The 25,557-nt window shown below is 44.2% G+C and overlaps 1 protein-coding gene across 3 annotated transcripts in view; it reads left to right on the top strand.

The window, feature by feature from the left end:
* Positions 1-25,557, top strand: part of cfap97 (cilia and flagella associated protein 97) — a 44,656-nt gene that overhangs the window by 11,567 nt on the left and 7,532 nt on the right. The window contains exons 3-4 of one of the 3 annotated variants that reach the window (XM_067982595.1): positions 22,119-22,260; positions 22,808-22,852. In XM_067982595.1, coding sequence (XP_067838696.1) covers positions 22,119-22,260; positions 22,808-22,852 — 187 coding nt within the window. Of the gene's footprint in view, positions 1-22,118; positions 22,261-22,807; positions 22,853-24,548; positions 24,601-25,557 lie in introns of all 3 variants that reach the window. The other 2 variants (XM_067982598.1, XM_067982596.1) reach the window with 2 other exon arrangements.

Below are 25,557 nucleotides of genomic sequence, written 5' to 3'. Positions count from 1 at the left end.
CATAAGAGTCCCTTTTTGGCCTTATCCTACTCTATATGGTCCTTGACATCCAGGGGGCTCTAGATTTGAGAGTCCCACCCTTTTTCTTTGTGGGAACATATTTGGTCTAGACCCTCACTATCTCCCCCCTGGTGTGCCTCCCGTTGCTCTGACCCTGATTTACCTTCAAGTAGCTGTTTCCAGTCCACTTTTGCTAAATCACATCTCAGCTTAATAAAATTGGCCTTTTACTCCTGGTCTATCTTTGTCCTTTTCCATTGCTACGCTAAATTTAACTGAATTATGATCACTGCCACCAAAATGCTGTCCTGCTGATACCCACCTGCCCAGCTTCATTTTCTAAAACTAAGTCCAGAACTGCGCCCCCCCCCATCTTGTTTGGCTTGCTACGTACTGGCTAAAAAAGTTCTCCTGCATGCATTTTAAGAATTCTGTGCCCTCTGTACCTTTTACACTGATTCTATCCGATTTAATATTAGGGTAGTTGAAATCCCCTACTATTACTGCCCTATTGTTTTTGCACTTCTCAGAAATTTGCTGACATATTTGCTCTTCTGTCTCTCTCTGACTGTTTGAGGGTCAATAGTACACTCCAAGCAATGTGATTGCCCCTTTTTTGTTCTTCAGTACCACCCATATGGCCTCATTTGATGATCTTTCTAACGTACCATCCCTCCTCACAGTAGAAACGTTTTACTCAAATACTTCAGTGGTTTCCAGTTGGTTCTCTTTATTGAAAAATCCTTTTGAAGCAAACTCTCTTTAGATACTGCTTATGATTTGCCCCCGTATCCTGTAATGTGCTCCCCCTGTCTAACAACAGGCTTATAGTTAGTGCTGAGTGGGTACACAACTGGGCAATTGAGCTGTATAGAATTGGGTCTATTGTATATCAGTTACCAGGGGCCCGATTTTACCAGGCCTGCGGGTTTCCGGCGGGTTGGGTTTCGGGAGCGTGGTCAACACGCTCGGTGAAATTAGTGGGTTGCCCGCGCGATCGTAGCAGGCAATCCACTAATTGGATCCAATTACCTGCTCCTCCGGGCTCCGCGCTGCTGGTCTGCGCGTCGGGCGGGCTGCGCATGCGCAGTACGATCTGTCAGCTGGAGGCTCTCTAGTTAAAGGGGCAGTCCTCCACTGACAGATGCTGCAATCAATAGAACACATTACAGCATGGAGCAGCCCAGGGGGAAGGCTGCTCCCAGTTTAATGATGCCTCACCCCAGGTATCACCAGATGGGGTGAGGAGGAGGGGGAGGACAGAGATCTTCCACCCGGCGGGCGGGAGGAAGCGGCCTGCCTCTGCCACCAAGAAGGCCTGGCTCGAGGTGGCACAGGAGGTCACCAGCACCACCAACATATCACCCACCTGCATACAGTGCAGGAGGCGCTCCAATGACCGCAGTAGGTCAGCCACAGTGAGAACACGTAGTCTTTCCCCTACACTCCGTCTGCCACAACACTGCCCCCACTCCACATCTCCTTCGGCACCGCCAACTCCACTCTGTCACATCACCCCTCATACCCACTCAAACCCCATCCTCATCTTACCTCCACCTACTCACCTCGCGAGTACTCACCCCGCCACTAACACACAACCCAATCCTCATATAATCTCATGGCTCTATCCCATACGCACCCTCTCGTGCATCTCCCTCACGGCCAGCCTCACTCAACCTGCCACCACCTGTGCTGCAGCCACAGGGCATGCATCACATATGTGCAGTAGGCAGCGTAAGGCTAACGTGTCGTGAGCATGAAGGGGATGCACAAGGGTGTATGAGGGTTTGTCATGGGTGTTACCTATATTGAATTTCAGAACAACTCACATCACACATTATATTGGCACCACCACTGCCATGTCTCCGTGAATCCTGTCTGTTTTGTGCAATAATGCCCGCTCCTGGGTATCACTATGAGGACCCACCACTGATGCCACCCATTGTGTCACTGCAGAGTAGGTGCAGGTGTATTTGCAGGGCTCTTCCACGCAGACGACTGAGACATCGGCGGTGTACCCGGCTGCACCCTGGAAGGATGCGGAGGAGAAGTTGTGGAGGGCGGTGGTGACTTTGGCAGCGACAGGGGCCAGCCAGGAGCAGCTCGGCATGAAAGAGGCTGCAGATGTCCACGACTACATGTCGAGTGAATCTGTGCCTCCGTGTGCACTGCTGCTCGGAGAGGTCCGGGGAGCTGCGCCTCGGTCTGTGGACCCTGTGGCGAGGGTAGTGCCCTCTGCGACGCGTCTCTCTCTGTGGTAGCCCTCCCTCCTGCTGTACAGGTGGATGTGTCACAGCACTCTGTTGTGGAGCTCCACGTGTCAGAGGTGGACGGCGTGGATGGCGAGGCTGGTGATGCTGTTCGCCCTCCGAGGAGGTCATGACTGCAGCTACGACGGCCCCCATCTGCAATATGTACATCTGAGGGGGTCCGCAAGGTAGGCACATGTCTCCGGACCCCAGGGTGAGTGTGCAGGTTGGTGACTTTGACCGTCAGGAGGGGGGTGGTGGAGGCCACACTTTGTCCCAAGTGACAGAGCGGCCTCCTGCAATGGGTGAGGGTCCCCCCCACCTGTCAAATGGACCTTTGCAGCTGCCACAGGCTGACGGCTGCAACACGTCCAGTTCAACTAGGACTGTTTCCCCCAGTGTGTGAAACAGTCACATGTTTCTCCAAAATCACACACAGTCCCTTAATCAGGTCAGTTAATGACCTGAACAAGCGAAATAAATATACTCAAGTGGCATCCCGCTGGCTTTAATTGCCTGCGGGATTCCCACCAGCGGGGGCTACGCACGCACCCCCGCACGTCATCGGGGAACCCGGAAGTGGGCGGGATCGTGGCGCGATCTGGTCACGTGCCTGGATATCGGGATTTTCGGGGCTCCCCCGCTGGAAACGCACAGGAAACCCGCCGGTAAAATCGAGCCCCAGGAGTTTGTGAAAATCTAAGCAATCCTGACAGCTGTGCATCATTTATCTTAAATTACTTGCACTTGCTTATTTAGTAATGGAGTGGTTGTCGAGCTGATGAAGAATTGTTTCAAGAAGGTAGAAAACCCAGGCTCAAATATTTATGAAGAAATGTTCGCTTTAACCTCATATCTAATACTGTGCAATTCAAATATTTGAAATGTACAGATGTTTTAGTTTGTGTTTTGAAATCTGAAATCTTAACTACTAAAGAGTTTAAAAAAAATTGATACTTGCTAACATTGCATTACGCCTTTTATAAAATTGCTGTTGTATTCTATAGTGCCATGGACAGTTTGAGGATATATTAACACCTGTTAGTCTGAAGGTTGTTATGACCTCGGACAAACTTACCATCCAGTGCAAGTTGATTTTGATTGGGCCATGTGACTCCAACCCTTGAATGCTAGGCCATAATGGTCATAGCCTACGAGTGGGTCACAAGATCCTTTATCCTGGGCACACTCATAAATCTTTTCAGGTTTGTTCTGACAGTCTGCTGTTCAGTTCTGCTAAATCTGACATTTTATATTGAAAACTAACTGATGCAGAAGGGCTTGTATGAAATGTAGATGCAGTTTCTGTTAGTTGCGCACACAATAATTGTTGACTCTGAGAATATCGCTCAGTGCAACGAATATGTGGTATAATTGCTACATTATAGAGGAAGAGGAGCCAAAAACTAAAAGTATAAATAGCTTAGAGCAGGAATAGCTGCATTAGAATCTGAAAATCATGTTTGATTCTCTTGATTGAGTTCTTTGATGAAGTAATGGAGAGGGTTGCTGAGGGTAGTGCGGTTGATATTGCGAAAATGGACTTTCAAAAGGCATTTGATAAAGTATACAGAAGTATAGACTTGTTAGCAAAATTAAAGCCCATGGGATTAAAGTGACAGTGGCAGCGTGGATACAAAATTGGCTAAGGGACAGAAAGCAGAGCATAGTAGTGAACGGCTGTTTTTCAGACTGGAGGGAAGTGTACAGTGGTGTTCCCCAGGGGTCGGTATTAGGACCACTGCTCTTTCTGATATTTATTAATGATCTGGACTTGGATATAATTTCAAAGTTTGCAGATGACATGAAACTCGGAAATGTAGTAAACAATGTGGAGAATAGTAACAAACTTTAAGAGGACATAGACTGGCGAAATGGGCAGACACGTGGCAGATGAAATTTAACGTGGAGAAGTGTGAAGTGATGCATTTTCGTAGGAAGAATGAGGAGAGGCAATATAAACCAAATGGTACAATTCTAAAGGGGGTGCGGTAACAGAGAGACCTGGGGGTAAATGTGCACAAATCTTGAAGGTGGCAGGACAAGTTGAGAAGGCTGTTTTTAAAAAAAACATATGAGATCCTGGGCTTTAGCAATAGAAGCATAGAGCACAAAAGCAAGGAAGTTATAAAATACTGGTTAGGCCTCAGCTGGAGTATTGTGTTCAATTCTGGGCACCACACTTTAGAAAGGATGTCAAGGCCTTAGAGAGATTCACTACAATGGTACAGAAATGAGGGACTTCAGTTATGTTAGAGAGACTGGAGAAGCTGGTGTTGTTCTCCTTAGAGCAGAGAAGGTTAAGAGGAGATTTGATAGAGGTGTTTAAAATCATGAACGGTTTTAATAGAGTAAATAAGGGAAAAAATGTTTCCAGTGGCAGAAGGGTCGGTAGCCAGAAGACACAGACTTAAGGAAATTGGCAAAAGATCATGAGGAAACCTTTTTTTACGCAAAGAGTTGTTATGATCTGGAATGCACTGCCTGAGAGCATGGTGGAAGCAGATTCAATAGTAACTTTAAAAGGGGAATTGGATAAATACTTGAAGGGAAAAAATTTACAGGCTATGGGGAAAGAGCAGACGAGTGGGACCAATTGGTCTCTTCTACCAAAGAGCCAGCACGGGCACGATGGGCTGATTGGCCTCCTTCTGTGCTGTATCATACTATGATACTATGAATCTGCTTCATCAAACAAAGCTGTCTTGGATATATATTGAGGGGGAGCTTGCCTGCAAATAGTTGTACAGTGTTGAGTTATGGAATGAAAATTTCAATGGCTTTGATGTTTATTTTGTTAATTAGATTTAAGATTGGTTCTTGCCACAGCAATGGTTGAGTACCGTCGTCTAGAGATGATCTGGGAGCATAGCTTTGTTCCAAAGTTTTGGCTAATGGACTTGACTCCATTGCCATTTGCACACACATTCCCCATTGTACAAGTTGTGGAGACAATGGGCAGAATTTTGACCTCGAGCCGGGAAGGGAGCGGGGTGGGGAAGATTTTCGGGTGCAAAACTCGGAAGGTAAGTTGGCGGGTCGCGATCTGTGATCATGACCTTAACAAGGTCAACAAATTTTACTTCCGGGCTTCGCGCCCGGCAGCCAGCCTGATTGACAGGCTAGCTGACTGTCAGGCAGGAAGTCCTGCGGTAGCAGGCTGCAGCCAGGGATCATGGGCCGGGAGATGGAGATCGAAGGGCTGGAAGGTGGAGATTGGAGGTAGGTGGGGAGCCATCATCTGGGAGAGGTCCACCAGGAGTTGCGGGGTGGTGGGGGGGGGGCGGTGGCAGCTGATCGTGGGGATTATGTTGGCCAGGTGAGCTTGTTGGGCCTGGGTGAAGCACTCCTGCTCCTCTGGGCCCACAAGCAGTGCAATAAAGGCACTCACCTTGTGGATCCAGCCCTTCTCACCTCCTTTCACCCGATGTGAATAGGAAGCGATGGGAAACCCGAACAGGAAAGGTTAAATTCATTTTAATTTTCCAATACACAAAGAATTAAGTACCGCAAGTATTTCAGTGAGGTACATTGCCCCTTTAAGTATCAGCCCACCGGTTTTGAGTGGGGCAGAGCTTCCTGATGTCTGTTGTGCACACACTGACAAACCTGCCTAGGTTAAACTCAGAAGTGGGTGAGTTGAAGCCGCTCCAAAAAGCTGTTATTTTAACCTCCCTCCCTCCCACCCACCTGTTCTTGTGGGATAAAATTACCCCCAATGTGCCTGAAAAGAGGTAGGGAACCCATATGCATTGCCACAGCACTTTGCAGCAAACATAGAATTACACAGAACATACGACACAGAAACAGGCCATTCGGCAAAATAGGCCAGTTCTTATACTCCAAGTGAGCCTCCTCCCACTCTAATTACCCTTTCCCTGCCCCCATATCTCTCTACCCCCTTCTCCCTCATGCACATATCAGTACTGAAGCTGCTCAGAAACAGATCAAATCTAATTGCATTGCCGAGAAGGGGGGTGGGGTGCTGTTGGAATGGATGTTGATTTTTTAAAAAAATAATAATTTTAGTTAATTGCTACATAAACATCACATAGCATCATCATTTATTTCTGGCATCAGCCCTCTTCTGTGTATCAAACTGAAATAAGAAGTAAATGTTTAGAACATAAGAACATAAGAACATAAGAAATTGGAGCAGGAGTAGGCCAATCGGCCCCTCGAGCCTGCTCCGCCATTCAATAAGATCATGGCTGATCTGATCCCAACCACAAATCTAAAGAACACAAGAAGTCGGAGCAGGACCCGGCCACATAGCCCCTGGGCCCTCTCTGCCACCCACAGGGCATTGACCGATCCGAACTCAGCTTCATGTCCAATTTCCTGCCCGCTCCCCATAACCCCTAATTCCCTTTACTTCTAGGAAACTGTCTATTTCTGTTTTAAATTTATCTAATGATGTAGCTTCCACAGCTTCCTGGGGCAGCAAATTCCACAGACCTACCACCCTCTGAGTGAAGAAGTTTCTCCTCATCTCAGTTTTGAAAGAGCAGCCCCTTATTCTAAGATTATGCCTCCTAGTTCTAGTTTCACCCATCTTTGGGAACATCCTTACCGCATCCACCCGATCAAGACCCTTCACAATATTATATGTTTCAATAAGATCACCTCTCATTCTTCTGAACTCCAATGAGTAGAGTCCCAATCTACTCAACCTCTCCTCATATGTCCGCCCCCTCATCCCCGGGATTAACCGAGTGAACCTTCTTTGTACTGCCTCGAGAGCAAGTATGTCTTTTCTTAAGTATGGAGACCAAAACTGTATGCAGTATTCCAGGTGCGGTCTCACCAATACCTTATATAACTGCAGCAATACCTCCTTGTTTTTATATTCTATCCCCCTAGCAATAAAAGCCAACATTCCGTTGGCTTTCTTGATCACCTGCTGCACCTGCATACCAACTTTTTGATTTTCTTGCACTAGGACCCCCAGATCCCTTTGTACTGCAGTACTTTCCAGTCTCTCGCCATTAAGAAAATAACTTGCTCTCTGATTTTTCCTGCCAAAGTGCATAACCTCACATTTTCCAATATTATATTGCATCTGCCAAATCTCCGCCCACTCACCCAGCCTGTCTATATCCCCTTGCAGGTTTTTTATGTCCTCCTCACTCTCTACTTTCCCTCCCATCTTTGTATCATCTGCAAATTTTGATATGTTGCACTCGGTCCCCTCCTCCAAATCGTTAATATAGATTGTAAAGAGTTGGGGACCCAGCACCGACCCCTGTGGAACACCACTGGTTACTGGTTGCCAGTCCGAAAATGAACCATTTATCCCAACTCTCTGCTTCCTGTTCGATAACCAATCCTCCACCCATGCCAGAATATTACCCCCAATCCCGTGATTTTTTATCTTAAGTAATAATCTTTTATGTGGCACCTTGTCGAATGCCTTCTGGAAGTCTAAATACACTACGTCCACTGGTTCCCCTTTATCCACCCTATACGTTATATCCTCGAAGAACTCAAGCAAATTTGTCAGACATGACTTCCCCTTCATAAAGCCATGCTGACTTTGTCCTATTAAATTATGCTTATCTAAATGTTCCGTTACTGTCTCCTTAATAATAGACTCCAAAATTTTACCCACCACAGATGTTAAGCTAACTGGCCTATAATTTCCAGCCTTCTGCCTACTACCCTTTTTAAATAACGGTGTTACATTAGCAGTTTTCCAATCTGCCGGGACCTCTCCTGAGTCCAGGGAATTTTGGAAAACTATCACCAAAGCATCCACAATCCCTACTGCCACTTCCCTCAAGACCCTAGGATGGAAGCCATCAGGTCCAGGGGATTTATCCACCTTGAGTCCCATTATTTTACTGAGTACCATCTCCTGAGTGATTTTAATCGTATTTAGCTCCTCCCCCCCGAGAGTCCCCTGTTTGTCCAGTGTTGGGATATTCTTAGTGTCCTCTACTGTAAAGACTGAAACAAAATATTTGTTCAGCATTTTTGCCATCTCCATGTTTCCCACCATTAATTTCCCGGTCTCATCCTCTAAAGGACCTATGTTTGCCTTAGCCACCCTTTTTCTTTTTATATAACTATAGAAACTCTTGCTATCTGTTTTTATATTTTTTGCTAATTTCTTTTCATAATCTAACTTCCCTTTCTTAATCAATCCTTTAGTTACTTTTTGCTGTCTTTTGAAGAATTCCCAATCTTCTATCCTCCCACTAAGTTTGGCTACCTTATATGTCCTTGTTTTTAGTCGGATACTATCCTTGATTTCTTTACTTAGCCACGGGTGGCTGTCATTTCTTTTACACCCTTTTTTCCTCAGTGGAATATATTTATTTTGAAAGTTGTAAAATAACTCCCTAAATGAACACCACTGCTCATGTACCGTCTTACCCTTTAATCTATTTTCCCAGTCCACTTTAATCAATTCCGCTCTCATACCATCATAGTCTCCTTTATTCAAGCTCAGTACGCTTGTTTGAGAATCAACCTTCTCACCCTCTAATTGGATATGGAATTCAACCATGTTGTGGTCGCTCGTTCCAAGGGGATCCTTAACTAGGACATTATTAATTAATCCTGACTCATTACACAGGACCAGGTCCAAGGTTGCCTGCCCCCTTGTAGGATCAGTTACATACTGCTCAAGAAATCCATCCCTGATGCACTCAATGAACTCGTCCTCAAGGCTGCTCTGCCCAATTTGATTTGTCCAGTTAATATGATAATTAAAATCCCCCATAATTATGGCTGTTCCCTTATTACATGCCCCGACTATCTCCTGATTAATACTTCTTCCAGCAGAGTTGCAACTATTAGGAGGCCTATATACTACGCCCACTAATGTTTTTTTTCCCTTATTATTCCTTATCTCCACCCAAACTGTTTCATTATCTTGATGCTTTGTCCCAATATCATTTCTCTGTATTACAGTGATTCCTTCCTTTATTAACATAGCCACCCCACCTCCCCTTCCTTCCTGCCTGTCCTTCCTGATTGTTAAATACCCTGGCATATTTAATTCCCAGTCGTTGTCACCCTGCAGCCATGTTTCTGTAATGGCCACAAGATCATACCCATACGTAGTAATTTGTGCCGTTAACTCGTCCATTTTATTACGAATGCTACGTGCATTCAGATAAAGAACTTTCAAATCTGTTTTGTGACGCTTAGTTCCTGCTTTTTCCTTTTTTAACACTTTACCTATTACTCCATACCTTCTGTCCCTTCCTGTTACGCTTTCCTCTCTCTCCCTGCTCAGGTTCCCAACCCCCTGCCACTTTAGTTTAAACCCTCCCCAACAGCACTAGCAAACACTCCTCCTAGGACAGCGGTCCCGGCCCTGCCCAGGTGCAGACCGTCCGGTTTGTACTGGTCCCACCTCCCCCAGAACCGTTTCCAGTGTCCCAGGAATTTGAATCCCTCCCCCTTGCACCATTCCTCTAGCCACGTATTCATTTGAAATATCCTCCTATTTCTACTCTGACTAGCACGTGGCACTGGCAGCAATCCTGAGATTACTACCTTTGAGGTCCTATTTTTTAATTTACCTCCTAACTCCCTATATTCTGCTTTTAGGACCTCATCCCCTTTTTTACCTATATCGTTGGTGCCTATGTGCACCACGACAGCTGGCTGTTCGCCCTCCCCCTCCAAAATGTTCTGTAGCCGCTCCGAGACATCCTTGATCCTTGATCCTTGCACCAGGGAGGCAACACACCATCCTGGAGTCTCGGTTTACTAAATGTTAAATGTAAATGAAAATACTCGATAAAGTGGATAATTTAAAAACTATCCAGTATTAAATAAAGTGAAAACAATTATTTCACTTAAAGCTTTAAAAGCCTCAGTGTTTTGGATTCCTGATTTCTGATGCATCTTTTTCTATAGGCATGATTTTACACCAAACCAGCCCTGAAGATGTGGGTATGCACTTCAGATACCTACCTGTACCACATTTCTTCCCATTTGGCTCAAATGTAGGTTTGCTGGTTCTGTTAACCAATGAAAAGCATCATAGCTCTGCAAGTGGAATTTTTTAAAGAAAAAATTGGCACAAAATGCCAAGTTAGAAACTTACTATAACAGTAAAATGCGATACTTTACTATTATAGTAAATTATGATGATTATGACTTATGATGACCTCATCCAAGGGTGGAGCCATGATTCTGGGAATGGAGATAGATACTACATCGGGGGTGGGAATTTAAGGCTAGGAAAAATAATTAATACTACACCTTATAACAGAACAACTAGCGAGGAAAGGAAGGGAGGAGAATATAACATATATGTTGACAGTGCTGTACAAAAGAGTTTGCAGTACGATTTGTAATAGTAGAGTTACCATTCAGACTAAAACTTTGAAATATTACTATAAGTACACAGTAGTTTTCTTAGTATTGCAGTTCATGTCTCTGTTCTAAGATTAGTGAAACAGAATACATGTGAAAGCCATGCCATGCAGACCTGTGTGAAAGTGATATGTCGTCATAATGTAATCCAGGCTGTCGCTTAAAATAAAACTGAAGATGATGTTCAATTAGAGAATGCTTGATGGTGTACAGGGGAGCATAGTCCGCTTATGTTGGGAATGTATTTCTTCTTTCCTAATATTATTTTCAAGTACAATACAGAGTACCAAATGCTTCTGAAAATAGGACTTTTTGCCCCTTTGAGGATAGCAGGAACACATTCCCTTCAAAAGGACAGGGGAGGAGAGGGCAGAAGAACAAAACCAAATGTGACCATATTTACTTTATTCAGAGAAGGCAATGAATTTAAGAAACGATCTGATTCTATAAATGTATTTTCTGGTTTATAGTTTCCTGGAATGGAAATTATCTGTTGCATTCTTATTCATTCTGCATCCTCCACACACTATAGAAATATAACTAATCTTGAAAGGATATGGGGAAATTATATGTTGAAAATAACGTCATGGCGTTGCATATAGTCTCCTAATTGCATGTCAGATAAAGCTACAAGACCTGCATCATTGCAGTATTTATTTTCTCCCAAACTCCTTACATTGGATATTTCCACCAAAAATCTGGGACAGTGTCCAGCCTCTCAACAGGAGTAGGTCAGATGGGACAGATGTTAGAAAATCTAACATTCTGTTAATTTATCCAGCCTGTCCAGGTTTCCCAACAGTCTTGACATATCAACATCAGTTGGTTTCAGATAACAAAGCTCCAGAAAATATCATGCTGGGCTGCATACAGAAGAAAAAAATGTTCTTTAGCTTGTATGGTAGCATCTTCTGCTTCTGCTCCCTAAGCAGCAAATAAAATAGAGAAAAACAAACAAACATTAGGACACAACAGCAACAACTTGCAATTATATAGTGCCTTTAAGGTACAAAAACATCCCAAGGTGCTTCACAAAAATATAGAGAACAAATGGATGCTGAGCCAAAGAAGGAGAGGTAACCAAATGATTAATGAAAGAGATGGGTTTTAAGAAGCCTCTTTAAAGGAGGAGAGGGAAGTGGAGAGGGTTTAGGGACGGTGCGACCTAGGTGGCTGAATGCATAGTGGGGCAAAGGTGGGGGAGGGGTGGCTGGAGTCGGAGGAAGAGAGTTTGGGGGAATTGTAGCACTGGAGGAACTCAGGGATGAGGCCATGGAGCAATTTAAACACAAGTATGAGAATTTGAAATTTGAGGCATTGGGGGACCCAGAACCAGTGTGGGTCAGTGAGGATAGGGGTGATGAACGAGCAGGACTTGGTGCAGGATAGGGTACAAGCAGCGGAGTTTTGGATGAGCTGGAGTTTGTGGAGGCTGGCCAGGAGAGCATTGGAATAGTCAAGCTAAGGATTTAGGGTTGAGAATGGATGCAGAGGTCATCACAATTGGCAGCTATTAACCTGGATGTTCTCTTGCACAAATACTCCCAGTTCTCATAGCCTTTCATAGCTCAGGATCCTATTCCCTAGTATTAATTAAGTTGCCTATGTACCTTTTCAAAAGCCAAATTCAATCTCATTACCTGAGAGGTATACTGTATCCCTCTGACTGGTTTCAGGGATTTTTCTGTGTAGTGTCCTGTAGATTACTACCATAGTTTATATTCCCACTGCTTAATCTCTTTTCTGAATCCCATTACTTTGCATTTATATCCATATTAAACAACATTTGCTACTTTCTACCCCATTTCCCAAGTTTTCCCATCCTTTTCTATTTTGTCTGTTGGAAATTGTAACGAACAGGGAACCCCTTTCTACCCCCTCACTTCTCCCCTCCCCTCAGCTTTTGATTTGGTATGAGCAAATGAATTTAGCTTTGCTTCTATCCCCAAATCATTTAAGTATATGGTAAACAGCAACAACCCCAGCACTGTTCCCCCGCGGCACCCCGCTGGTCATCCCGCCCTTTACTAATGTGGCTCCATTTACTACTGTTGTTTCGTGACCATGAGACCCACCTCCTGCTTCCTCGACCCTATTCCCACCAAAATGTTGACCACCCAGCTTCCCTCCCTGGCCTCCATGTTAGCTGATATTATTAACGGTTCCCTCTCAGGTACTGTCCCTCTCCCCTTTAAATCTGCCTTCATCACCCCATCCACGTCAAAAAACCCACCTTTGATCCCTCCGTCATCGCAAACTACCGCCCCATCTCCAACCTCCCTATCCTGTCCAAAGTCCTTGAATGAGTTGTCGCCTCCCAAATCCGTGCCCACCTTTCCCTTAACTCTGTTTGAATCCCTCCAATCACGTTTCTGCCCCTGCCACTGTACTGAAATGGCCCTTATCAATGTCACAAATGGCATCCTATGTGACTGTGATCATGGTAAACTATCCCTCCTCATCCTTCTCGACCTGCCTGTAGCCTTTGACACAGCTGACCACACCATCCTCCTCCAACGCCCCTCCTCCATTGTCCAGCTGGATGGGACTGTGCTCGCCTGGTTCCATTCTTATCTATCCAGTCATAGCCAGAGAATCACCTGCAATGGCTTTCTCTTCCTTCCCCCACACTGTTACCTCTGGAGTCCCCCAAGGATCTATCCTTGGCCCCCTCCTATTTCTCATCTACATGCTGCACCTTGGTGACATCATCCAAAAACACATCAGGTTCCACATGCTGACGACACCCAGCTCTACCTCACCACCACCTTCCTCATCCCCTCCACTGTCTCTGATTTGTCACACTGCTTATCTGACATTGGATGAGCAAAAGTTTCCTCCAGCTAAATATTGGGAAGACTGAAGCCATTGACTTTGGACCCTGCCACAAATTCCATTCCCTAGGCACCGACTTCATGCCCCTCCCTGGCTACTGTCTGAGGCTGAACCATTCGCAACCTTGGCATCCTGTTTGACCCTGAGATGAGCTTCCGACCCCATGTCTGCATCATCACCAAGACTGCTTACTTCCACCTCTGCAATATCGTGCGGCTCCGCCCCTGCCTCAGCTCATCTGCTGCTGAAACCCTCATCCATGTCTTTGTTACCTCTAGATTTGACTATTCCAATGCTCTCCTGGCCGGCCTCCCATCTATACCACCCTCCATAAACTTGAGCTCATCCAAAACTCTGCTGCCCATATCCTAACTCGCAGCAAGACCCGTTAACCCATCACCCCTGTGCTCGCTGACCTACGTTGACTCCTGGTCCGGGAATGCCTCGATTTTAAAATTCTCATCCTTGTTTTCAAATCCCTCCATGGCCTTGCCCCTCCCTATCTCTGTAACCTCCTCCAGCCCTACGACCCTCCGCGATCTCTGTGCTCCTCCAATTCTTGCCTCTTGCGCATTCCCGATTCTCATCGCTCCGCCATTGCCGGCTGTGCCTTCAGCTGCCTAGGCCCTAAGCTCTGGAATTCCCTCCCTAAACCTCTTCTCCTCTCTACCTCTCTTTCCTCCTTTGGTCACTTGTCCTAATAGCTCCTTATGTGGTTTGATGTCAAATTTTGTTAGATAAACACTCCTGTGTCAGCCTTGGGATGTTTTACTACGTTAAAGGCACTATATAATTGCAAGTTGTTGTTGGACATCCAATTGCTGATCCACTTCAGTAGCTCCCGTCTTAATTCATGTCTTCCAACCTTGTGGGCCAATCGGCTGTGTAGTATTGTGCCAAAAGTTTTGCTAGAATCTAACTATGTTTAAGCCCATTATTTCTTTGAAGAATTCCAGTTACTCTGTCAAGCATAACTTCCCTCCCATAAAGTGACGCTGAATTTTATTCCATATTTCTGTAGATGCTTCATTATTCCCCTCCTTTAATATGTCCTCTACTCTTACCTACAACAGATATCAGGCTTACTGAACTGATTTTTATAAATTGATCTTGCATTCATCTATCTCCTCACTTCTGTTTCCAGTGATATTCTAAAGATACAACTAGATAATTCCTTAAGTACATCTTATGCAATCCATATCCTCATACATTTCTGTAGACTTACCACAGATGTATTACTTTCTGTATGTATCTAATGAGACCTGTCAGCTTATGCTAACATCCCTTGTTTAAAACCTTGTGTCTGGGGGAAAAAATCCTACAGACAGGAGACCCATTTTGTAAAGTTTCAGCACCAATATTTTGGGCAGACTTTTTTTTTTGCTAGCTATAGAATGTCAAACGTGAAGTTGTAACTGGATATGGTAGTATAGTGGTTATGGTGCTGCACGGCAACTTGTGAAACTGAATCCAATCAATATGATAATTTGTGGGCTAGCACCAAACACATGACCACAAAAGCTGCCGATTGTCATAAAAGCCCAAGTGCTTCACTAATGTCCTTCACAGTCTGTCCGTAACCGTGACTCTAGTCCAAACCATGTGGTTGACTCTTAATGCCTTCTGCAGTAGTACAAATAATGGGAGCACTGTTATGACAGCAGCTCATGGAAAAGGCCCACCACCATCATTTTAGGGTAGCTAGGGATAAGCAATAAATGCAGCTTTGCCAGGGTCATCCATATTCTGAGAACAACGTAAAAAATGTACAACCTGCGTTCCTGCACTAGTGGCTTATGGTAATACTCTAACGAAAGGCTGACAGCTCAGCCACATCTCTGTGATTTCTGGAATGGAGCACGTTATCCATATCCAGTCAGCTCACTTAGTAGTGGTTTGAATTGTATCCAATCCGAGAGCAATAGATATCTTCTGTTTGTTACTTCCTGAAGGCCGATAACCAATGTTCAAAATACGCGGTAATTCTCCCATAACTGGGGCATTTTCCCAGAAACGGGAATTAAAATGGGGTTTTAAATTATAAAAGATTTCAATGTGGTAACAAAAAGTTCACTGTTATACAGTCACTCAGTTTGTGATCTAGTCAAAGGTAATTAGTTACACTACAGCTGTGATGCATGTACTAGCCTCTAAAGTTTGCTAGGGAAGTATGCCACATTTTCAGTATGTTCTAAGATTTCACATTCTGGAATGCAATAACTCTCTGCACAGGCTATTTCAGGCAACAGTGCTTCCTCTGGCTTGTGCTTAGCTAGTTATTTCCATTTGACGCCAAAAATCTGGCAACAGACACTAACGCTTGTGACATGTACCTTCAGATCCAAAGTGATTTTAACTCTTTGTGTGCTGTGTACTTTGGAATTTAAAGAGATGTTTCTGAAGTTTAGGATTTAAGTACAATTTGTTTGTAGTTCTAAAATTCATTTCTTGAATGTTCATGGTTTGAAGTTCCGGATGAAAGTTATTTGTTTGGAAATTTGAGGATTGTGGAAGAACGAAATATCGATGTTAGAAAAAGTATAATGATATGTAGGCCTCAATTGTGCTTTCATATCATTTCAGTTGTTGAGATGCCATTTCATTTTCCCTAATCGACGTTCTTTCCATTTAGCTCTTATATTGGCTTACTCAGGAATCAAAGCAGATATCTATGTTTGTCCAGCAAGATGACATGAGCTGAATCATCTTTGCATAAAAAAACAGACATAATTAACATTACTGGTTAATTAAACCTGCATGTATGTAAGCACAAAATGTACTTAGTGGATACAGGATAAACTAGTGCTGTGCTTGTGGAGTTAACACAGACAATAATATGTTATTTCAGAATGATACAACCTCACTATGTAATGGCCAAAGCATCAGTGTGTTTAATCTTTCTCTGCAGAGCATTGTGACCCTGGTGTAAATTTGAACTCTTTAGCTGAGAACTTAGAATATCTGGCAAGTCCACAAGCCTGCCCAAAGGTAACATGTAGCTAAAAGCAATACTCAATTTAAGAGACTACATTTCTTGATTACTGTCAACTCCATCCCAAGTTGTATTTTAAAACAAAAAAAAATCAGGAATCCTGACCCGGACTTGGGCCACAAAAGGTTCTGAGTTACAAAATGGCAGCTATCAGGCTGATATAACATTTTTAAAAAGATAAACTGCATTGCATACCCATTGATCTATTTGGGAAGTACCACATAATCATGTATTTATTGAATTGCCAACTTTTGATTGCACCATAACTCGTAATGTAAAGGTAGTTGTGTTGATTGCTTTAGACTATGTATTTTCAGATAGTGATAAACCTAATTCTTTCAGGTGAATAAAAATCCACTTCAGGAGAAGGCCTTGTATGAGAAGTTAAGTACTAATGTATTTAATTAGAAGCAGTTCATTGAATCACAATCCCATTTGTGTAAAAATTTAGAGATGGCCTCATTTTTTATTAATGGATAACAGAAATCATTCTTCCATCCCAATTACACTGGTCAAAGCTCAGCTATTAAAATCAACTCACTCTAGGAAAGAAAATCAGACGAGTAGTTTAATTTAACTAAATAGTAATTTGTATTTTTGCTTTATTCTCTTAAAGCAACTTTCTTCAAAGTATCTTAAAGTGGTACAGCCCCACCCCCTTTCCCCAGGTTACAGTTAGCATTAGTATTGTATGGCATTTACCATTGTATGAGTGAGTTCACTACAGCTAGGCTAATCATACACTTTCCGCTGTTCAATTGGTTCAACTTGCATGTAGAAAATTAATTCCACTTTTTCCATTTTTATATATTTTTATTTATCACTTAATGAAATTGGCTGTAGTGTTAAGTCACTAATGGCATTGTGCTGTACAGATACCAGGTTATTTTTGGATATAATAAACCTCTGTACCCAGTCAGGGGATTCACTTATGCTACTTTCTCCATGCTAACTATTGGATGTGCTCCAATACACTATAACACTTGCAGCAAGCTTCTACTGTTGATAAGATTTGAATAATAATTTAACTGAATAGTATCTGTAGCATAGTCTTTGCGTTTACAAGTTTTAATGTTCAATTTCTATGACCCATTGCAGAAAATATTATAATTCTTACTCAAAGTCTTGGGTAATCATTTAAAATGAGACCAAATAGATAAGCACAGTCAAGGCAACTCGCCAGTGCATGCATATGAATGGATATGCTATAGTAGTCTCTCATACAAATTATTTAATTGCCATAAAGGGGCACAAGGAATACTCAAATCCACAGTTGTCTGACTATAACATTACGGCTTTATTTTAATGACTATATCATCCCCCCCTTTAAAATTGCTTCCACGAGACTAGATATCCACTGCTTCTTCGACAGCACCTCCCAAACCCGCGACCTCTACCACCTAGAAGGACAAGAGCAGCAGGCATATGGGAACAACACCACCTGCACGTTCCCCTCCAAGTCACACACCATCCCGACTTGAAATTATATCGCTATTCCTTCATCGTCGCTGGGTCAAAATCCTGGAACTCCCTTCCTAACAGCATTGTGGGAGAACCTTCACCACACGGACTGCAGCGGTTCAAGAAGGCGGCTCACCACCACCTTCTCAAGGGCAATTAGGGATGGGCAATAAATGCTGGTATTGCCAGCGAAGCCCACATCCCATGAACGAATTTTTTTTAAAAAGAACCAATATGTGGCTTGGAATTTTTATTCTGTTGCTGTTAGCTGATTACTGTGTTGGTGATTGATTGAAAAAAAAGTATACCCGTTCGGTTCCTCCTTCTCCTCTAAAAACATAATACTAAAGCACATCCCCACTGATATAAATGTGCCTTCAAGTTATTTTGTTGAAATTGCTAAAGTTTTCAACCTGCATGCTAGATCTCCTTGCCTGCAGACCCCTCTGGTGATTTCAGTGCGGGGAGGGGAAAATCATGTGATTTGGGAGCAACTGCATTGATCGCAATGGAAGCTGTGACTTTAAATTAGTCTGTGAACTGATGTGGTGCCGCCTGACCCTGGTAAAATGCACTGCTGTCACGATATGTTGCATTTTTTTCAATGTACATTTTCAATACATAACAGTAGAATACTTTAAACAAAAACTCGACCTTCTAGTCTTTCTGTCTCCTTTAAGGATCATTTGCATGACCTCAGCAGTGTCCTATTTCACACCACAGAAAAAAATGCTTTCCTAATATGTTTACTGCCATGTAACTCTCCATCTTGTGTCCCTATTGAAACAGGTAAATATCTCCCAACTAAAGCAAGCAAGATTCAATGTCAGCCCTGGGCCTTTGCACTGATAACTTGGTGATTGTCAACTGCCTGAGTAAATGTAGCAGCAGTGATGGCACGTGTAATTTAGGATTTTTAAAAATAAAATCACCTGCTGTGGATATGTTTTACTGTAAATAGAATTTATAATTTTGAGCAAATCTGTTTTCTAATAGTCTTAAGTTCTTGATTGCAGTTGATCATGCCAAAGCTGTAAATAAACTGCGTAAAAAAAGAAAATGCTTGAAGTGCAGCATCAGCATTTGTGGAGCAAACAGATAGTACTGCAAATTGAAAGATGATCAAGATTGTTAATAAAAGCAGAACAGAGGGGAAGGGGGCAGGTGAAAAATGAGAGGAAGTGTTAGGTGGAATGGCCTGTAAAACTGCAAGTAAAAAGTATAACTCATTTCAAATAGCTGAAGACAACTAAGCCATATTTAAGCATGCAATACTCTGTAGCACTCAAATGGTAGTGATAAAAAGAAAAAACTGCAAATGATGAAAATCTGAAATAAAAACAAGTGCTGGAGAAACAGGTGGGTCAGTCAGCATCTGAAAAGAGAAACAATGGGCTCGATGTTACCAGGGCTGCGGGTTCGCGGCAGGGGGGCTATTCCGGCGAAATCAGTCTGCCCCCCACTGCGCGATCGCAGCCTAATTGGATCCACTTACCTGGTCTTCCGGGTTCCCCACTGCTGATCTGTGTGTCGGGCGGACTGCGCATGCGCAGTAAGGTCTGTCAGCTGGAGGAGCTCTATTTAAAAGGGCAGTCCTCCACTGACAGATGCTGCAACAAATAGCAAAAATTACAGCATGGAGCAGCCCAGAGGGAAGGCTGCTCCCAGTTTAATGATGCCTCACTCCAGGTATCATTAGATGGGGTGAGGAGGAGGGAGAGGACAGAGATCTTCCCCCCGGCGGGCAGGAGGAAGCGGCCTGCCTCTGCCACCAGGAAGGCCTGGCTCGAGGTGGCAGAGGAGGTCACCTGCACCACCAACATATCGCCCACCTGCATACAGTGCAGGAGGCGCTGCAATGACCTCAGTAGGTCAGCCAAAGTGAGTACACTTACTCATTCCCCTACACTCCATCTGCCACATCACTGCCCCCACCCCACATCTCCTGCACTGTCAACAGTACTCTGTCTCATCACCCCTCATACCCACTCAAAGCTCATCCTCATCTTACCTGCACTTACTCGCCTCGCCAGTACTCACCCCGCCACTACCACTCAACCCAATCCTCATACAATCTCATGGCTCTATCTCATACTCACCCTCTCATGCATCTCTTTCACAGTCAGCCTCACTCAACCTGCCACAACCTGTGCTGCAGTCACAGGGCATGCATCACATATGTGCAGTAGTAAACAATTTTACTATTCGCAAAGATGTGGCAGTAGTGGAGCCAATATAATATGTAATGTGAGTTGGTCAGAAATTCAATATAAGTAAAAACCATGGTCCAGCAATTTTATTTTAAATTCACAAGCTTTCGGAGGCTTCCTCCTTCGTCAGGTGAACGATGTGAAAATTGTGAGGTGAACAATGTGCAGTAGGCAGCGTAAGGCAAATGTGTCGTGAGCATGAAGGGGATGCACAAGGGTGTTTGAGGGTTTGTCATGGTTTTTACTTATATTGAATTTCTGACCAACTCACATTACATATTATATTGGCTCCACTACTGCCACATCTTTGCGAATCTTGTCTGGTTTGTGCAATAATGCCCTTTCCTGAGGATCACAATAAAGACCCACAACTGATGACAGCCAGAGTGGGTGTAGGTTATTTGCAGGGCTCTTTTGTGCAGACGACTGAGAGACATCGGCGATGTCCCCAGTGGCACCCTGGAAGGATGCGGAGGAGAAGTTGTTGAGGGCAGTGGTGACTTTGACAGCGACAGGTAAGAAGATGGTGCTCGGGCCAGCCAGGAGCAGCTCGACATGAAGGAGGTTGCAGATGGCCACGACTACATGTCGAGTGACTCTGAGCCTCCGTGTGCACTGCTGCTCAGAGAGGTCCAGGAAGCTGAGCCTCGGTCTGTGGACCCTGTGGTGAGGGTAGTGCCCTCTACGACGCATCTCTCTCTGCGGTTGCCCTCCCTCCTGCTGTGCAGGTGGATGTGTCACAGCACTGTGTTGTGGGGCTCCACGTGTCAGAGGTGGACGGCGAGGCTGGTGATGCTGTTCGTCCTCCGAGGAGGTCATGACTGCAGCTACGGCGGCCCCCATCCGGAAGATGTACATCTGAGGGGGTCCGCTAGGTAGGTACATGTCTCTGGACCCCGAGGTAAGTGTGCAAGTTGGTGAATTTTCTTGTTAGGAGGAGGGTGGTGGAGGCCAAACTTTGTCCCAAGTGACAGAGTGACCTCCTGCAATGAGTGAGGGTCTCCCCCCACCACCTGTCAAATGGACCTTTGCAGCTGCCACAGGCTGATAGCTGCAACACGTCCATTTCAACTGGGAGTGTTTCCCCCAGTATGGGAAACAGTCCCAGTTGTCTCTAAAATCCCACCCCTCCTGACATATTCCCTTAATCAGGTCTGTTCATGACCTGAAATACCTAAGTAAATACTGTCAAGTGGCACCCCGCCGGCTTTAATTGCCTGCGGGAACCCACATGCGGGGGCTGCACGTGCACGTCAGCGCGGCTGTGGGGAACCCGGAAGTGGGCGGGTTGGAGCCGGGCTCCCGACCTGCTCCGGGTTTCCCCGATTTTCAGAGCCCCCCCTGCCAGGAACGCACCCGATAGCGGGTGCTAAAATAGAGCCCCACGGATTAATGTTTTAGGTAAAGACCCTTTGTTGGAAATGAAGAAGGAAGATCAGCAAGCCCCTTTATAGGATACAATTGCCTTTCTATACTAGCAGTTAGTATATTTGGCTAATGTTCAATTGCTGTTTCTCTCCCACCTGATTATAACTGATTTAATTGGGAAATATATTTTAATATGTCTTTAAGTCCATTGTGTAACAGTGTGCATGCTATAACTATTCCAACAAAAGACAGTGGACCCACAACATTTCCAGTTTTACCACAGATGTTACATTTTTGTGCTTGCCATGAGCCAGATTGTCCACATGCATTGGATTGAGAATGTGCTTAGGTAAGCTAGCCCTTCCAGTACACATTCTATTGACATCATAAACTATTTGTCTGTTGTCGAACATTTCAACTTTTGGGCTTTCTGTACTACATTAAGTTTTAAATACTGCTCAGATAGTTCTATCAAAAATGTCACTTTAAATTGTCAAATAGATCTGATATAGGTGGATTAGAAAATGATGCAGCAGGGGCATTAACATTTTTATCAACAGCTTTGTTTTTGTGCCTTTCTGGTAATTATTATTCAGTATCCCAGTGGAACAATTTGTGAAGTGAAAGCATTCACATTAAACTTAGTTACCTTTCTGAAAACTGCAGGCTTTTCTGAAGAGATTGGAGGCAGTGAAACCAACTGTTGGGCTGAAGCGCTCTAATCAGCTGTTGGATTACCAGCGACAAATGTCATTCGTGGAGTCCTACTCACAGCGACACAGGCCATCGACAAGTGGGAGCATGTCAAGTTAGTATATTTACATCACTCTCGCTCGCGCACACACACACACACACACACACACACACACACACGTAACATCATCTGTAGTGGCATTTCATACATATATACCTGTTCTTTGACAATTGATAATGAATGAATAACTTCCTTAAGAATATATTTTTTCTCCAGCCTCCTTTTATTACCACATTTCCAAAGAGAATGGGCACAAAAGTTTTTTTTTAAAAGCAAAAGATCAAAACTAAGAACATCACAGTTTATACAGAATAAATCACAATCAACAGCAACAACTTGCATTTATATAGCGCCTTTAACGTAGTAAATCGAGCATTATCATTGTATAAAAATATGTCGGTACACAGGAGTAAGTTCCTGTGCTTCCTTGGGACAGATGCATGTCTACAGCACACAGGGGACAATATGATTGGATAGCATTGCACGGCCGTGCAAGACGAGGGGAATGTGGGCCCATTAAAAACAGATGCAGACGAGACTATAATGGACGATAAGGAAATAGCAGACTTGTTAAATGAGTATTTTGTATCCATTTTCACAGTGGAGAAAGAGGACAAAATACCAGTGGTACAAGGGGACCTAAAAAGTAAGTCAAGGGAAGGGATTTAATAAGTTTTTTTAAAATTGGTAATGGAGAAAATGGGACTCAAGATAAATTTCCAGGACCTGATGGTTTCCATCCCAAGGTATTAAAAGAAATAGGTGAGGAAATTGCAGGTGCGTTAGTCATAATTTTCCAAAGCTCTCTAGATTTGGGAATTGTGCCTTTGGATTGAAAAATCGCAAATGTCACTATCATTTAAGAAAGGAGGGAGGGAGAAGCCAGGTAACTACAGATCTGTCAGTTTAACATCAGTTGTGGGGATATTACTGGAATCTATCATCAGGGTCAGAGACTATGAGCTGTGATCAAAGAGAGTCAGCATGGATTTGTAATGGGCAGGTTATGTCTATCTAATCAAGTTGAATTTTTCAAGGAGGTCACTCGCATGGTGGATAGGGAAGTGTGAAGTAATGCATTTGGAAGTAAGAATGAGGCGAGGCAATATAAACTAAATTGTACAATTTTAAAGGGGGTGCAGGATACATAAATCTTTGAAGGTGGCAGGATAAGTTGAGAAGGCAGTTTAAAAAAGCATATAGAATCCTTAACTTTATAAATAGAGGCATAGAGTACAAAAGCAAGGACGTATGCAAAACCATTATAAATCACAGGTTAGGCCTCAGCTGGAGTATTGTGTCCAATTCTGGGCACCACACTTTAGGAAGGATGTCAAGGCCTTGGAGAGGGTGCAGAGGAGATTTACTAGAATGATGATGTGGAGATGCCGGTGATGGACTGGGGTTGACAATTGTAAACAATTTTACAACACCAAGTTATAGTCCAGCAATTTTATTTTAAATTCACAAGCTTTCGGAGGCTTCCCCCTTCCTCAGGTGAGGAAGGGGGAAGCCTCCGAAAGCTTGTGAATTTAAAATAAAATTGCTGGACTATAACTTGGTGTTGTAAAATTGTTTACTAGAATGATGCCAGGGATGAGGGATTTCAGTTATGTGGAGAGACTAGAGAAGCTGGGATTATTCTTCTTAAAGCAGAGAAGGTTAACGGGAGATTTAATAGAGGTGTTCAAAATTATGAAGGGTTTTGATATAGTATATAAGGAGAAACTGTTTCCATTGGCAGTTGGGTCGGTAACCAGAGGACACAGATTTAAGATAATTGGCAAAAGAACCTATGGGGAGATGAGAAGAATTTTTTTCTTACCCAGCGAGTTATGATCTGGAATGTGCTGCCTGAAAGGGTGGTGGAAGCAGACTCAATAGTAACTTTCAAAAGGGAATTGGATAAATACTTGAAACGGAAAAATTTGCAAGACTATGGGGAAAGAGCAGGGGAGTGGGATTAATTGCATCGATCTTTCAAAGAGCCAGCACAGGCAGAATGGCCTCCTTCTGTGTTTTATGGTTCTGTGATGATCTGTTGCTTGGGATCTGGTCCATTTGGTCGGCTTCCTACAAATGGCAGTCATCTACATGATCCAATTGAAGGAAAAACTGTCGACATTGCTTTTTCTGTTGCTCCGGGGGAATTCAGTCTCCATGTCTTCCAGTATGATGTGAGAATTCCCCCATGCTCTAAGCATAGTGGTTCTTGTTATCAATTCGACCTGACACCATATTGGTAAAGGATCGGAGCTTTATTGTTGGTACACAGCCAAATAATAGATATATCATGAAGCAGCAACTAGCAATCCCAAATCAGATGTATTTTACCCATCTAGGATTAGACAGCCGACGGGGAAGATGGCCTTCTACTTCTTAGGACTACACACGGTAAGGCTCCAGCCAGCGTTTACGTCCCCTGGAGGTATCTAGTCCTCAGTTGTTCCGACTGTGCACCTAGTGGCTATGGGCCAATCTTTTATACCCTATTGCTGCCTGGGAGACGTGCAGTTGTGCACATCCTGTCTTGCAGGTCATAGGCCAAGCGCCAGGAAGGTTCCTCTAAACTGTGCCTTACATCTGTCAAAGCGGTTACATTTGTGTAAGCAGTACAAAGGTTTCTTTAAATAAGCTAATTCCCGCAGTGTTTCTGGTGACTACAGGTTTCTGTTGCCCAACCACATCTTCCTTCTGACAAGGTCAGTATTTTTCCAGGCTGCCAGCTCATTGTGCTTTGTCCACTGCCTGGTTCTGCTACTTAATCTTGGTCTTTAACCTATTTACAGCTGGTTTAATTTTTAATATTTACACTTTCCTCACAATGATCTGTGAGTTACTGTTGAGAAATACCATGGGCTCGAATTTAGCAGGCCTGCGGGTTCCCAGCGGGTGGTCCTCCGGGAGCGTGGAAAACGCGGACGGCTAATCGTGTGCGTCCCCCACGCGATCGCGGGATAATTGACCTGATTAAGCCCTGCTTCCGGGTTCTCCGCTCCCCAGCTGTGTGCCGGCCGGCTGCGCATGCGCAGTACCATCGACGCGATGTAGGAGCTCCAGTTAAAGGGGCAGTCTCCCAAAGCCCCTCCTGCTACAAGCAAGCGGTTTGAGACGATGGCTCAGCAAAGGGGAAAGGCTGCGCCCCGTTTTTCAGACCTGGCACTGCAGCTGATGCTGGAGGGCGTGAGGAGGAGGAGGGAAACGCTCTTCCCAGAAGATGGACGCAAGTTCCCTGCCGCCGCAACCAGGAAGGCATGGGCAGAGGTGGCGGCGGAGGTGAGCAGCAGGGGCAACACCCCAAGGACTTGGGAGCAGTGCCGCAAGCGCTTCAATGACCTGACTAGGTCTGGC

The sequence above is a fragment of the Heptranchias perlo genome, chromosome 4 (genome assembly GCF_035084215.1).
Source record: "Heptranchias perlo isolate sHepPer1 chromosome 4, sHepPer1.hap1, whole genome shotgun sequence".
Classification (NCBI taxonomy): domain Eukaryota; kingdom Metazoa; phylum Chordata; class Chondrichthyes; order Hexanchiformes; family Hexanchidae; genus Heptranchias; species Heptranchias perlo.
The sequence above is the reverse complement of the archived record's forward strand: the minus strand, read 5'-3'. Positions and strand labels throughout refer to the sequence as shown.